This window comes from Amblyomma mixtum, chromosome 2 (genome assembly GCF_055824585.1).
Source record: "Amblyomma mixtum isolate Tamu chromosome 2, ASM5582458v1, whole genome shotgun sequence".
NCBI lineage: Eukaryota > Metazoa > Arthropoda > Arachnida > Ixodida > Ixodidae > Amblyomma > Amblyomma mixtum.
The window spans coordinates 18231449-18245224 of record NC_143013.1 but is presented as its reverse complement, the minus strand read 5'-3'; the positions used below and the strand labels follow the sequence as shown (position 1 = coordinate 18245224).

The following is a 13776-nucleotide window of genomic DNA, read 5'->3' as shown; positions in this document are numbered from 1 at the left end:
ATCAGCGTAGTGTAGTCAAACAGCAATAGATGGCGCTGCTAAGTCAAATAATTTTTTTTTTACCTGTGTTTTGCAGATATAAACGGAGAGTAAAGACGTAGCTGCTTGCCAGGAGGTGACGGTACACTTGGGCAGGATGTTTTATGGCTGGCGCTGTAGCACATATGAAACAGCAGAGAACGGCAAATAGGTGGTGAGAGTCGACTAGACACTAGAATAGTTCACGCGTCAGAAGGGTACTATCCATTCCCTTGCAGACGATATCTCAAGAGTTATTGCCTCAGCAGCGAGGAACACAGCAGCAAAAACGGTTCAAGAAAAATTAATGGAAGACTTTTGAAGTCTTTCTGTCATTGCTACGTCATCTACGAAAAATTTTGTATTTCATTTTTGTCTTCTATATGGGGCAATGCTTTACGGGGCAAAAAAGTATGTGAAAGAATAAGTTACCTTTAGAGTGGAATGCGACAGCGTGGAAGCAACATTGCAGTTTTATGTTTACGTGTCTGTCACTTCTATCACTCCATACATAATGTTGGCACTGACATCGTATCTTTATTTGCAGGCAATAATCACGCGCTGAGTGAGTCCGCCAGAAACTTGCTCCAACCTGTTTGTCTCGACTTTTCCCGTTTGTGCGCTGCCCCCCTTGTTTTTCAGTATTGAATTTCACCCCGTGGTCACGTGACATTGTGATGATGTCCTGCCTTCAGCCAATCGGTGGCTTTTGTGAGCAACGCAGGACGCGAAATCGCACGACGAGAAGTCTACATCTGCCGCTTTCGTAGTTACTTAAATGGTGATAATACATATTATAGCATACCGTCTTATCCAAAAGCAACAGGCAACGGGGTTCGCTTCTCCGCCGTGTACTGGAGTCCTAGCCCACCCTTAAATATCAAAAGGTCTCAAAAGCTGAGGGCAATGTTTCTGCTTAGAAAGATTTAGAGCTTAAGAGGTGACGTAAGTGCTCCGCTAAATGGCTGTGAAGCAAACTCCACTGCTTGATTAGTTTAGTCAATGGCGGTGCATAAAATAATAATAATAGCGCAACAGCCCGATGCAAGATCTGATTCAAAAGAAAACACACGCCAATGCAGGTGCAATTCTGAGATCACTTTGTGCTTTGTTTTCTTTTTGTTTCACTTGCCCCGGGGCTATGCTATGTGCATAGCGCAAAACCTAAGCTATGCTCTTGATATTCTCATTGACTATGCTATGCGCCCAATTTCTCTTCGAAGCCTTTCCAAAGTAAAAGATTCAGATTCGTCACGCGTTCACAGCGTAGACATCAAGGATAGATTTAATTATTGGAATGCGCGATGTTGATTTCATGAAGTAATTTTAAAGAGGCTATATTTCGGTTGACTTTAACTGTTTAGGTCTCGATATCGAAATTAACGTTGGAGCATTTGATTTAGTTACTACGGTTAGCGGTAAAACCTGCTGCAATTGTCGCCCGTGCTGTTCGGAGACGGAAACATTTTTCTTTTTTTACGATATACGTCACTCACCGCTGGATGAACTAATTTGGTTCCTGTGCCACAGTCGTTGAATTCTAACTGTGAGGTATGATGCCACACTTAATAGCCCCCGTAACAGCGCCACACGCATCTGATGAAGCCTCTCGGGGCTTATTTTTGGAGCCTTCACACCGTGCGTACTCCGCTCTCCGTTAAACTAACGTCATTTAGAAAAATCGCTCTCACCCACTAACTACTTAGTTTTATCATGTTCCGGGTGCTGTTATCTCTCAAAATAAATTTGCGTGTCGCAGCAAACAAAAATGCTCTCCACAAAATAATCACGTCGCACTTTCTGCATAAAGTCTGTTGGGTCAACGCGGAGGCTCAACATAGACGCCGCCCTCTAATCACAAAGGTCATTATATGGTTTAGTTTCAATGTCTTAGGAGGTAAATGTAGATTTATAATGTGTACCCTATATGTATAGGAGCTTATGGCATCTTTAACCAAATTTCAAACACAAGCATTTGCGATTGGCCAACATCAGCTCTCGACTGCATTTTCCTTACAGTCTATGGACCGTTTGTGGCACAAAATTTAGTCCGGTGTAGCATACTGGCAAAACAAGGAGCTTTGAAAGCAGATAGTTTGTTCTTCTTTGACAAACGCCATTAACAACAAAGCTAAATTCCACTCGCAAACCTGTAGTCTACACGCATCTTACGATAGAAGCAGAAGTTCACACATTGATTGCCTATCCAGAGAGAATGCAAGGATTCTATTTGGATTCCCTAAGGTCCTGCTTTTTTTTTTCGGCATTGTCTCAAGAGCTGTCATCGCTGGGTCGGCCATTCTGCCCGGCGGACATGCTACACCTTGAATAGCAGCCATGGATCATAACACTGTACCACCACAAGCTGCACAGGTAATCGGCGCAATTTTGGAAATAAATGGTATCACTCTGGTCCATTTCGGGGCCAGCCTTCACCAATACATTCCCAGTATTGGGCCGATTATGTGTTCAGCTGGCCACTTTTTGACACTTTTAATCCACTTCGTCTGCGCCAGCAAACATTTGAGTACAATGTTTATTCATTTCTTGACAATGCAAAGGAATGGAGAACAAGTGCTTGAATAAAATTATCTTCTAAAAAAGCATCTTTCCCGCTTTCTTGTACGAGGTCACAGATCATTGGAGACTGACGTCCTCGTCGAACGAGACCTGCCGTCGCCTTCGTCGGCCAGCCGTCGTGAGAGCGCGTTTAGGGACTTCTCCAGCTGGTGTCCCTGCTGCGTCAGGATGTTCATGCGCTCCAGGAGGTGCTTCAGGCTGCGCTCCATGGCCTGCTGGTGTTCGTACACCTTCTCCACCGTGTACTGTGGAAAGGAGAATTCACGGAAATAATTACGACATTGTTGTAAAAGCTGGAAACCAAGAAAAATGTGGTAAGGTTTCAACGAGGTTAAACCGATGTGAAAGCTTGTGTTTAGCACGCTTGGCTCGGGGTTTTGCTTTGTGTTTAGTTTGTGTTTAGTTTAACATAAGGCCTGATCGGCTGCGGCGATAGCACAGTGCTCTCGTGCAGTGGCTAGCGAAGCTGATCTATTTGCTGCGTCGTGGGTTCGACACCTAGTCGCGGCAGTATTTATTTTGTTTCTCCATGTTGGCCAAGGTCACCTTCAAGGTCAAACTTCACACGAGATTCTTGGTTAGAACCATGTTATAGTAAAGTCACCCTCAAAGTCAAGCTTCACATGAGATTCTTGGTTGGAACCGTGTTATAGTAGTCACCCTCAAGGCCAAGCTTCACAAGAGTATCTTGGTTGGAACCGTGTTAATTAAGGTCACCTTCAAGGTCAAGCTTCACACGAGATTCTTGGTTGGAACCGTGTTATAGTAAAGTCACCCTCAAAGTCAAGCTTCACAAGAGTATCTTGGTTGGAACCGTGTTAATTAAGGTCACCTTCAAGGTCAAGCTTCACACGAGATTCTTGGTTAGAACCGTGTTATAGTAAAGTCACCCTCAAGGTCAAGCTTCACACGAGATTCTTGGTTGGAACGGCGTTAAGTAGTGCTTCCACGCTAATACCGGCCTTCAGTGTGGTAATGCGGATTTAAGCGTCAAAAAGGAACGTGCGAAACAATAGTATTGCGAGTGTTTATTAGCTCCAAGTACGGATACAGGATGTGCGTTGAGTTCATGCCTCTACACTCGCATTAGCGCCGCGGGAAACTCTAGTGAATCCTTCGCGGCGTCGTGAATGCTGTCATTATGCGCGACGCAATCTGTGAGGGGCATTATGGGCAATCAGCGCGGCGCTCTGTCACAGCGCCATGCGTGACGTCACTTCCTTGTGGCCAATCAGTGCGATTCATTGCACCTGGTGTGCTTCGCCAACGATGCCGACTCCGCATAAACACCAAACTTGGCCATAACAGCTGTGATTGTAAAAAAAAAAGCATGGTGCTTCCATAGAAAAAAGAAAGAAATACAGTCGAGCCCATATTCAAAACATGAAGGCATGAGACGACAAGAGTTTAAATTGGCCATATTGCTGATATAAACCGTACAGAGGTGGGAGTGTGGTCCATCGTCAATATAAATTCGGCATATACAACACAATAAGATGCCCTGCAATGCGAAAAGCATTTCATTACGCTAGTAGTAAAGGAATTCTACGAGGTCTGTTAGAAAAGTATCCGACCTTTGGCCAAAGAAAAAAAACTGGCATAACTGGAGCGTTGGAAACCTAATCACCTGCAAAATAGTCTCCTTGAGACTCCACACACTTCTCCCATCGGTGCTGCCATTGTTGGAAGTATTCCGAAAAGGCCCCTTTCGGAATGGAGTTAAGGTCAGCTGTCGTTGCAGCCATAATGACCTCTCTTTACTGAAATCGCGCTCCTTTCAATGGCCTCTTAACTTTGGGAAACATCCAGTAGTCGCAGGTGGACATATCAGGAGAGTAAGGAGCCTGTTGAACTACAGGAGTCTAGTTTTTCACCAAAAAAGTCTGAATCAAGTGCGAGGAATGTGCAAGAGCATTGTCGTGATGGATGCGCCAATTTCCTGTTGACCTCAACTCCGGTCTCTTGCGCCGCCGACATCCCTGGACATCCCTGTAGTACTCTTTGGTCATTGTTTGACCCTGTGGGGTGCGTACTCGTGGTGTGTCGCACAGAGGGAGTCAAAGAAAGCAGTCATCCTCACTTTGACATTGCTGCGCACTTGGCGGGCCTTCTTTGGTCTTGGTGGCATGGAATGCTTCCACTGTGACGACTGGGATTTGGTTCCGGGTCGTACCCGTACACACAAGACTCGTCACCAGTGATTATGGTGTTGACGAAGTCGGGGTCATTGTTTGTGGGATCTAGAATGTCCTGTGAGACTTCAACACGAAGCTGCTTTTGCTCCACCGTGAGCAGCTTCGGCACGAATTTCGCCGCAACCCTCGCCATGGCCAAATCTTCAGTGATAATGGAATGTGCAGCAAAATTGCTGATGTCCACCTCTTCCGCAATTTCTCGGATAGTCACACGACAGTCCCGCATCACCACAGCGTTCACTTCGGCAATGACCTGGTCATTTCGGCATGTTGATGGCCGACCGGAGCGTGGCTCATTATCCACCGATGTGCGGCCGTCTTTAAACCATTTGTACCACTGCTTAATCTGTGTTCTGCTCATAGCATCCTCACCGAAGGCCGTCTGAATATTCCCAATAGTTTCCACTTGGCTGTCGCCCAATTTCTGGCAAAATTTGATGCAGTAGCGCTGCTCCTGTCGCGCCGCCATTTTCCTTGCAATAAAAACCCGACGAGAGCACTGCGCACTACTTCACTCAAACGCTCCGTCCCAGCGACTGACGCTATCGGCAGGCGGGAAAAAATTCATGCATGTGCACGAAGGTTCAAGGTCCGCTGATGCAAGCGCGCTTGTTTCATATCCATCAGGTGTTAACAAAAAAAAAAAGTCGGATACTTTTCTAACAGACCTCGTATTTCACTAGGTACGTTCCCTCTAACAAATATAAGTTAACTGTACTTGTAAGCGATAGCAGAATTATTAAGCATTCTGCAAATTGTTGTCCTTAATCTGTAAGCAAGGAGCACAGTAAGAAGCATTGTGCTGATACTTTTTGTCTCTGCGAGCTAAAGGAAACTTCTAGTGAATAATAAAACAAAAATAATTGGCGCGATAGCGCGAAATAGTCTAGAACAGCTCTATAATAGCTCCCATCGCACCGCCTCACTGTACCTTATTTATTTCCTTCAAAATGTCGCCTGTTAACAAACTTCGTACTAGATAATAACGCCGAATGTAGACAATACCAGAGCGATTTTATGTCCCGTGATAGTCTGCCGATGATGCATTTGTGATCGTAAGCGCGAACCATAGTTCTCACCTTCTCGTCTTGTTTTTTGTGCTGATCCATTTGAATGTTAATTCCAATCATTCTTCGCAGTAAGATGGCCAGTGTGGTCTTCTTGTTGGGCTTCAAAGTTCTCTTCTGCACGACGACTCTACGTCGAACCCATGTAGGCAGCATCGTTTCCACAGTGAGCACCAACTTCACCTGCGTGGAAATGGCGCACATATTTTTGGTGGGGCTCATATATTTGTGAAAAAGACTTATCAAGAATAACCTTAGATCTATCTAAGTTGTCAGCTGGACTACTACGTTATATGCACTGAACAACCAACAAGCCAAGCAATGTAGCTCGGCTGCTGACATGAAAGATGCTGGTTCGATACCGGCCGCGGCAGTCGGATTTTCGATGGAGGCGAAATGCTAGAGGCCCGTGTGCTGTGCAATGTCAGTGCCCAGATGGACGAAATCAATCCGGAACTCTCCACTACGGTGTCCATAACAACCCATGTCGCCTCCGGCGTTAAATCCCATAGCATATGTAGAGGGTTGCTATACAATAACCACCTGATGTCTATAAAATCTGAGAATGAGCAATGTCTATGGGTATAAGCCTCGTGGTTGTGTCCATTGAGACGACGTCTTCTTATTCGCGAAAAACGAAGCTTTATTCGCGGACCCAAGGAGTCGTCAGGGGCCCATCATTTTTCCTTCCTTCGAGTAACCTTCGTATTTGAACTTCAATGTGTGTCTCTGTGTCTTTCTTCGTGGTTCGTCCTTTGATTGCGCATCCTATACCTTCACAACTTCGTATTTGACGTCTTGGAAAGATACAGATTGCCGACAAGCGCGAAATGAAAACATTATTCTTGAAGAGGCTCGTCAATAGTGACCTATTTTCGTGAAAAAAAGAAATGATGCTTTCGTGAAGGATGCGCGTGCTTCAGCGAATCTCTGTCATTAAATGATTCTAAACTTGCCTGCATTCCGAGCCTCTTTAGCTCGGCCTGTTCGAGGACTTCTTTGATGTCGTCGACTGCGAGACCGACGAGCAGGTTGGACGTGATGATGGTCATCAGCACGATGAACATGGCCATCAGGATGTACGAAGAGGTCTCGTAGGGCAGCACTTGCTCGGTGAATATGGTATCGTACTCGATCTCGCCTATCATCATCACCGTTGTCTTCATGATAGCCTTCCAGGGGGTGTCGAACGGAGCCTGCACATGGCATAGAAAAAGAAAATGCGGCTTTGGAAATCTCGCTTTCCGTTGAACTCGGAAACGGAAATCGCAGACTATGACAAGCGGACGTAGCTGCTTCAGCTCAGCGGAGAAGCATAAGAAAAATTCGCTGTGGCTTAGCTTGGTTAAGCCCGGTAATTGCGAAAGCAATATCCGTACCTACGCCATGGTACAGCTGGTAGTATAGCTGGTGGTGGTGCTTGTGGTTAGACTTGTGGTGATGCATCGGTTATACAATCCAAACCAATCAAATCCAATCCAATCCAAACCAATCCAATACCATGCAATCCAATTCAATCCACTCCAATCCAATCCACTCCAATCCAATCCACTCCAATGCAATCCAATCCACTCCTATCCAATCCAATGCAATCTACTCTAATCTAATCTAATCTAATCCAATCCAGTCCAATCCAGTCCAATCCAGTCCAATCCAATCTAATCTAATCCAATCTAATGCAATCAAGGTCAAATGAAGGCCAATGGTGGTCACCGCCGCGGCACGATGGTGGTCACTGCCGCGGCACGGCAAGGGCGTGAAAGTGCAAGTAGGATTGCTTTGGTGGTCACCGCCGCGGCACGATGGTGGTCACCGCCGCGGCACGGCAAAGACGTGAAAGTGCAAGTAGTATTGCTTTCGCAATAAAACTTCTTCGTGCACTTCCCGTTTCACTCTCGGCATGTCTTTGACATTTTGAATGCAGCAAAAGGTACCAAGAGGTTGTTCTTCAGGCTGGCAGCTGGTTCAAAACCTGACAGGTCAGTCAAGTTTTGCGTAGGCAGTTAACATGACACTCCTCAGTGCAATGCTTGCAGGGCACCGGCAGCAGAGCAAAGTTTTTTTCAACATTTTTTTCGATTGTTTCTTGTCTACTGTGAAGTGAAAAGCTATGCTGCATTCCATCCACAACCTTCCAATAGAAATATCGCGCAAGTATTCTGAGCACCAGTTGAGCGTTAATTCTATGTCCATCGGACGCCTCTTACCTAATACTTGTAAACGAAATAAATAATACGATTTTTTTTATTCCAAGAAGCGCGGAACCATCAAAGCGCGTGGGGCGCCACCCCCGGTCGTGACTTGCTCTTTTATGTCTCTCGTACCTGGTGCTGCAGAAGTGCGAAGAAGGTCAGGGCGAAGGCCACAATGAAGAGGAAGAAGACCATGAAGAACTGGCAGAAGGTGCTGAGCACATTGGTGAACATCACGACGTAGATTCCCAGGAAAGGCAGCTTCCTGATGTAGATCACCAGCAGAGCCCAGCTGAGGAACACGGATACGACGCCCAGGTGCCACTGCCAAGGCTGCGCAGACACGTCATGCAATCCCTTGCGTCATCTATTCTTCAGAACACGTGGACACGTTTAAGAGATTACTGTAGCGGAGATTTCAGTAAACACCTTCGGGACACAAAAAGGACGAAAGCAAAATGCATCAGTTGTGTCAGTACAGCGGCGACTAACACATGATTAGGTTGTTCCAATAAAAATTTCTAGCAGTCCAGTTTGTCCGTCTTAGCAGAGAAACTATAGACACTGACTGACTGACTGACTGACTGACTGACTGACTGACTGACTGACTGACTGACTGACTGACTGACTGACTGACTGACTGACTGACTGACTGACTGGACTGACTGGACTGACTGGACTGACTGACTGACTGACTGACTGACTGACTGACTGACTGACTGACTGACTGACTGACTGATTGTGATTGATTGACTGATTTACTGACTGATTGACTGACTGATTCACTGACTGGTTGAATATGATTCATTGACTGACTGACTGGGATTGATTGACCGACTGATTCACTTACTGGCTGTCTGTGGCTGATTAACTGATTGTGACTGACTGATTATGCTGCATTGACAGGTTGTGATTGGTTGGCTGACTGACTGATTGCGACTGACTGAATGACTGACTCACTGAGTGACTGGATGACTTACTGACTGTCTGATTGAATATATGATTGATTGATTGATTGAGTGATTGAATCAGTGAATTACAGCTGCCAGTGATACAGACGGTTATAAAAGTGTTCAAGTAACCGAAAGAAGTACGGCATGCTATACCTAGAGCAAGATTGCTACTTGGGCCAAGCAGTGGCCTGCAGGATTCGGAAAGAAATAAAATAAACTATCAAAAAAGCGCGACAATACCTCAGGGACTCCGGTCGCCCTCGAGCAGTCTGTGAAGTTGACGACAAAGAGGAGCGAGCAGACGTAGCAGCTCCATTCAGACAGGTTTTCCAGATCAAGGTAGTTCCAACGAGTGTTGTACATTTGGAAAACCTGAAACCGCAGAGCTCGTGTTCCTCGACTTGCTTCGCCACAGTTGCGCACGAATAATAACTCACTTCTTTGAGTAGAAATATGAGAGACACCATGAAGATGATATTCTTGGCCTTCCGAGCGAAGTCCGTCTGCATGTACTGCCCTTCGTCGGACGCCTCACCAATAACGGCGCATGTATTGTACCTTGAGATGAACCTGAGGAGGTAACAAACCCCGTGAAGGGGTTTGAGAGAGGTGAGTACGAAATAAACTCTTTCCCTTGCTCACATATATCTCGCGCGCAGCTGCTGATGCTCACGAGCAAGTGGTGTTGAAGTGCGGGAAGTCGAGTGGGCATGGCGCCGGTGTGCCCATGGCGAAAGACGTGAGACAACCCAAGAAGAGCATATATATGGACATAGTGCCGTAGTACACGTAACGGCCGTAGCTCTCCCATTTGTGCAGAAGCAGGCTCTTGCACAGCTCATGGCCTAGCAGTGCTCGCCGTCTTTCGTTTGCCTGCGGCCATGAAAGGAAAAAAAAACGCTACAATCATGGCGCTGTCCAGCCAGCTTTCCCTCTTTGCAATATTGAATATCTATGGTTTATGGGAGTTTAAAGTCCCAAAGCGGCTGAGGCTATGAGGGACGCCGTACTGAAGGGCTCCGGAAATTTCGACCACCTGGCGTTCTTATCCATTTCATCAGGCATCGGGAGCGACTGCCAACCGAGAAAAGACAACATAACATAAAATAACGCAACAATGTTTGACCGGCTAACTACTGATCTCCATTTCGATTAACCCCTGGTTACCGATGGGCTGTGCTTCGCCCGCTACTTATCTGGGCTGTGGTTATGCGCGCTTGGCCGTCAGCACCAGCTTGTAGCTCCGTGTCAGTCAAACTTTGGTTGGGCCTAGTTGGTACATGTTACTGTTAAGGGTAAGGCTGCACAAACATAGGACCATCCACAACTAAGAGGCACAAAGACACACACAGGCGCTGTGTGTGTTTCTGTAGCCTCGTTTACATGAACCCGACAGCGGCGAGTCGAGTCAGGGGAACGAGTTGAGCAAGGTCAGCCCAACTCGACGACTGCGTGTTTACATGAACTCGATTTTAGCAAGTTGAGACCGCTTCAACTCCAGCGACACCAAGCATGAAACAGCACAAGCGGGAGAGGGCAGTGCCAGCCTCCAAGATGGTGGCACGGCACCGCTGTTTCGGAGGCGCGTCGGCGTTGGCGAGAAACAGGTTCGCTTTTATCCTCTCCCCTCCCGCGAACCCGACTCTTCGATTCCATGATTTTAGAAAGGCGTGTCAAGCGAGTTAACCTGCCCCCTGCAGGCGAGTTAACTCGACTCGCTCTGCCGCTTATTTTACTCGACCCGATAGAGTTTACATGAACCCGACAACTGGTTTGTTACCCGTCAAGCAAACTCGACCCGACTCTATCGAGTTCATGTAAACAGGCCTTGTGTCTCTCCGTTGTGGATCGCCCCATGTTTGCGCAACCTTCACCTTAACCGTCCGTGTCAGTCGGCAACGGTGTATGCAAAATGCTATACATTCAATTAATTCGTAAATCTCAGCAAGGCCAACGATTTACGCACCATAATCATCAGCGGGTGATTCTGCTTGAGTGTCCCGAAGTCCTTCGAGTAGAGAGGTATGCCAGGAAGCACGTTGCCGTTGTCATCGTAGACTTTCCTAACTGTGAAAAGAATACGGTTCATTGTTAATCGTCAATTCTGATTGGGTTTAACTCTGTTCCGTCAGGGCATACAATCTACATCTAATGAATAAAAATTTGCTGAAATCGGTCCCGCTGATTCACCGCCTCTACGTGCCCTTCTGCTTGACGCCTGAGCCCACCTTCAATACTTCAGTGAGCAATACTTCAATTCGATTTTGCCATTTGGCTTCAGTTTTGCAACGGGGAAGCAGTGAGGGTGTGGCAACCTTGGCATTTCCGCGCATAATCTCGATCCTTCTTGACCGTTCAACTGAGGAAATAGGAAAACTCACGCAGTAATCGAAAATATGGTTTGTTATATATAAGTATGGTTTGCTAAAGGACAGGGTTACTTGGAGAGACATGGAAAAGGCTTCTGCCCTGCAGTGGGAGTAGTCAGGCTGCTGCTGCTGCTGCTGACGGTGATGATGATGACGGATGCAAAAAAATGTTCTAAGAATCGCCTCAGTTAAACGAACAAAAAACATCGTGCAATGAGAGCTTATTGCAGTTCAAGAGTAGATCAATTTCTGAATTATATGCAATTAAAGGGGCATGTGAAACGTTATGAGAAACCGTTTTAACGTATGGCAAACAATGGCTTATTAATGGCCGCTGTTAGGTATCGATGGACTGCAATGCTTTTGATACCTTTCCATCGATCCAAAGGAGAAAAAAAACACGCCAGACGACTCCCAAGTGTGCATCGGAAGAGAGGTTATAAAAGCAGACTGCTCTTAAAATCTCCGTCGGCAAAATAAGAGCAAAAACGCGTCTGAATCCACATCGCGGTGTTACACTCCCCCACATGCTGACGCTAGCGTAGCAATGCATGAAAGCCCCACTGTTCAGTTCTCGCCTACCATAAGACGAACTTACCTAATGTTATCACCAGGCTTAGGGTATCATTAAAAAGGCATAGAGAACCCCAGTTATGCATGGTGAATATAAAGCTCATGGCAAAGACAAGGGACGAAAACAGTAAAAGGCACACACGGGCGCTGTTTCTGTCCCTTGCCGTTGCCTTGCGCCGTATATTCACCATGCAGAACAAACTAGCCCACCTACTCGCTCGTGTAAAGCCCAGTTAGTTGCATTGCTCACATCTTAGCCCTTAGGACTGTGCCGATGTGACAATTAGGGTTACTTTAAAGCAACCTCGCCTGGAACTGTCGAGTCAGAATCCGAGTCGCTATCGTCGTCGGAGTCTTCGTGTCCGCAGCCGCAGAATGCGTCGTCCAGGTACTGGTACTGATACGTGACCGACTTGTTTGGGTCCTCGTCCGAGGCGGCTTCGACTAAAACGCAGTTGTCGAACACGAGCGTAGCCAAATCTGCAACCCACGGCAAGGCGAAATAAATCATATTTTACCCGTAAGAAGTCAGGCGTGGACAATGTGCGCTAGAGTCAGTGGAACAAAATATGCTTATCATACGCATTAGGACGCTGATCTCGCCCAATAGCGTTAGACGCAGTACACTGTGGGAACGTAAATACGTTTTCAGTTCGGTCATAGGGCCCGTTTTCAGTGAAAGCAAGAGGGGAAAAAAAAGCATGGTACTGTGCTCATCTTCAGAAACATTTGCTGCTATTCACTTAGTCTCGCTCTCCTTTCTGAAGCAGCCGCGACGTCTCTCTTAGCTTGCCTTGCGCAACTGTAAACACAAGGAATGATATGACACTACAATCCTCAATAAAAACAGCCTTCTTTGCTTTGACTCAAGGTCCTGCGTCAAAGTTTGGCGTCGTAGTTTGTCGACACTGAGGATGAAGCAGCGTACTTCGCATCCAAGGATGGTTTGTGGCAAGCATTGTATGCCTCAGCGATCAAAACTACACTGTGAAAAGTGAATTTCAAGCAACCTTCCCACTATTACTACGCTTTTAAGTCGCCCGTACAAGTCAACCAAATCCCACCTACCTGGCATCGTGCGGATCAGGCTTCGCAAAGGAGTCTGGTGTGTTCCGTACTGTTCGCTTTCTATGGAGTTTTGCAGCAGCTCCCTCCAGAACTTGCTCTTCAGCAGCGCCTCAACTACACCCCTGAAAACAAAAGATACTCAAAGTTCTATTCTTCAAAACCGACATTCAGTAACCTAACGAATGCTGAACAGGGGTAGTGTTTGTTGTAATCTTACAGAAAATATCTGCACGCTATTAACTTGGTAACTTTAAGGGTTCCTGTCAGCGGAAAGCCCAGCCACCCAGCGCCGCCGGCAGTGGGGTTTGCGAAAAATTCCCAGAGAAGCAGCCTAAGTCGACGACATAAATGGCCCACCTATATGGCGCGTGGGCCACCTACGTCACGTGATCTTCTGACGTCATCTTAACCAGCCCAGGTGTTGCGACTAAGCTTCCCATTGTGCTAGGTGGCAGCTAAATAATTGGTCGCGAGAGCTTGCTCGGAAAGAGCAACCCGAGTCTCACAAGCCTCAACCGGCGGTTGTGTTTGAAACAGCCCCCTGCCGCGGCAGTGGCGAGTCGCTTAACCGCTGCGCATCTGCGCCAGGAGTGGTATGAGGACTCCACGTCTATGAATTCAAAGAGAATGACAAATTCTGCATATATAGGCATTAATCAAATAGCGCTATGGCTCCATACCCTTACGGGGGAGCTTAAGTGTCTCCTCCCGTTTTTTCGCAAAAGTCTATAAACTGAAGGCCGCCCGAGGTGAACAAGGAG

The 13776-nt window shown here is 46.7% G+C and overlaps 1 protein-coding gene across 3 annotated transcripts in view; it reads right to left on the bottom strand.

The window, feature by feature from the left end:
- Positions 1-2536: 2536 nt before the first annotated feature.
- The window catches only part of LOC149358575 (transient receptor potential cation channel subfamily A member 1 homolog), a 30778-nt gene continuing 19538 nt past the window's right edge, over positions 2537-13776 (bottom strand). For 2 of the 3 annotated variants that reach the window (XM_089570688.1, XM_089570687.1), the window contains 10 exons: positions 13016-13137; positions 12257-12427; positions 10972-11072; positions 9679-9878; positions 9443-9575; positions 9246-9377; positions 8185-8385; positions 6817-7056; positions 5873-6043; positions 2537-2843 (listed from right to left, as the gene is read on the bottom strand). In XM_089570688.1, coding sequence (XP_089426814.1) covers positions 2649-2843; positions 5873-6043; positions 6817-7056; positions 8185-8385; positions 9246-9377; positions 9443-9575; positions 9679-9878; positions 10972-11072; positions 12257-12427; positions 13016-13137 — 1666 coding nt within the window. In that variant the 3' untranslated portion in view covers positions 2537-2648. The remainder of the gene's footprint in view (positions 2844-5872; positions 6044-6816; positions 7057-8184; positions 8386-9245; positions 9378-9442; positions 9576-9678; positions 9879-10971; positions 11073-12256; positions 12428-13015; positions 13138-13776) is intronic. The other variant, XM_089570689.1, reaches the window with a different exon arrangement.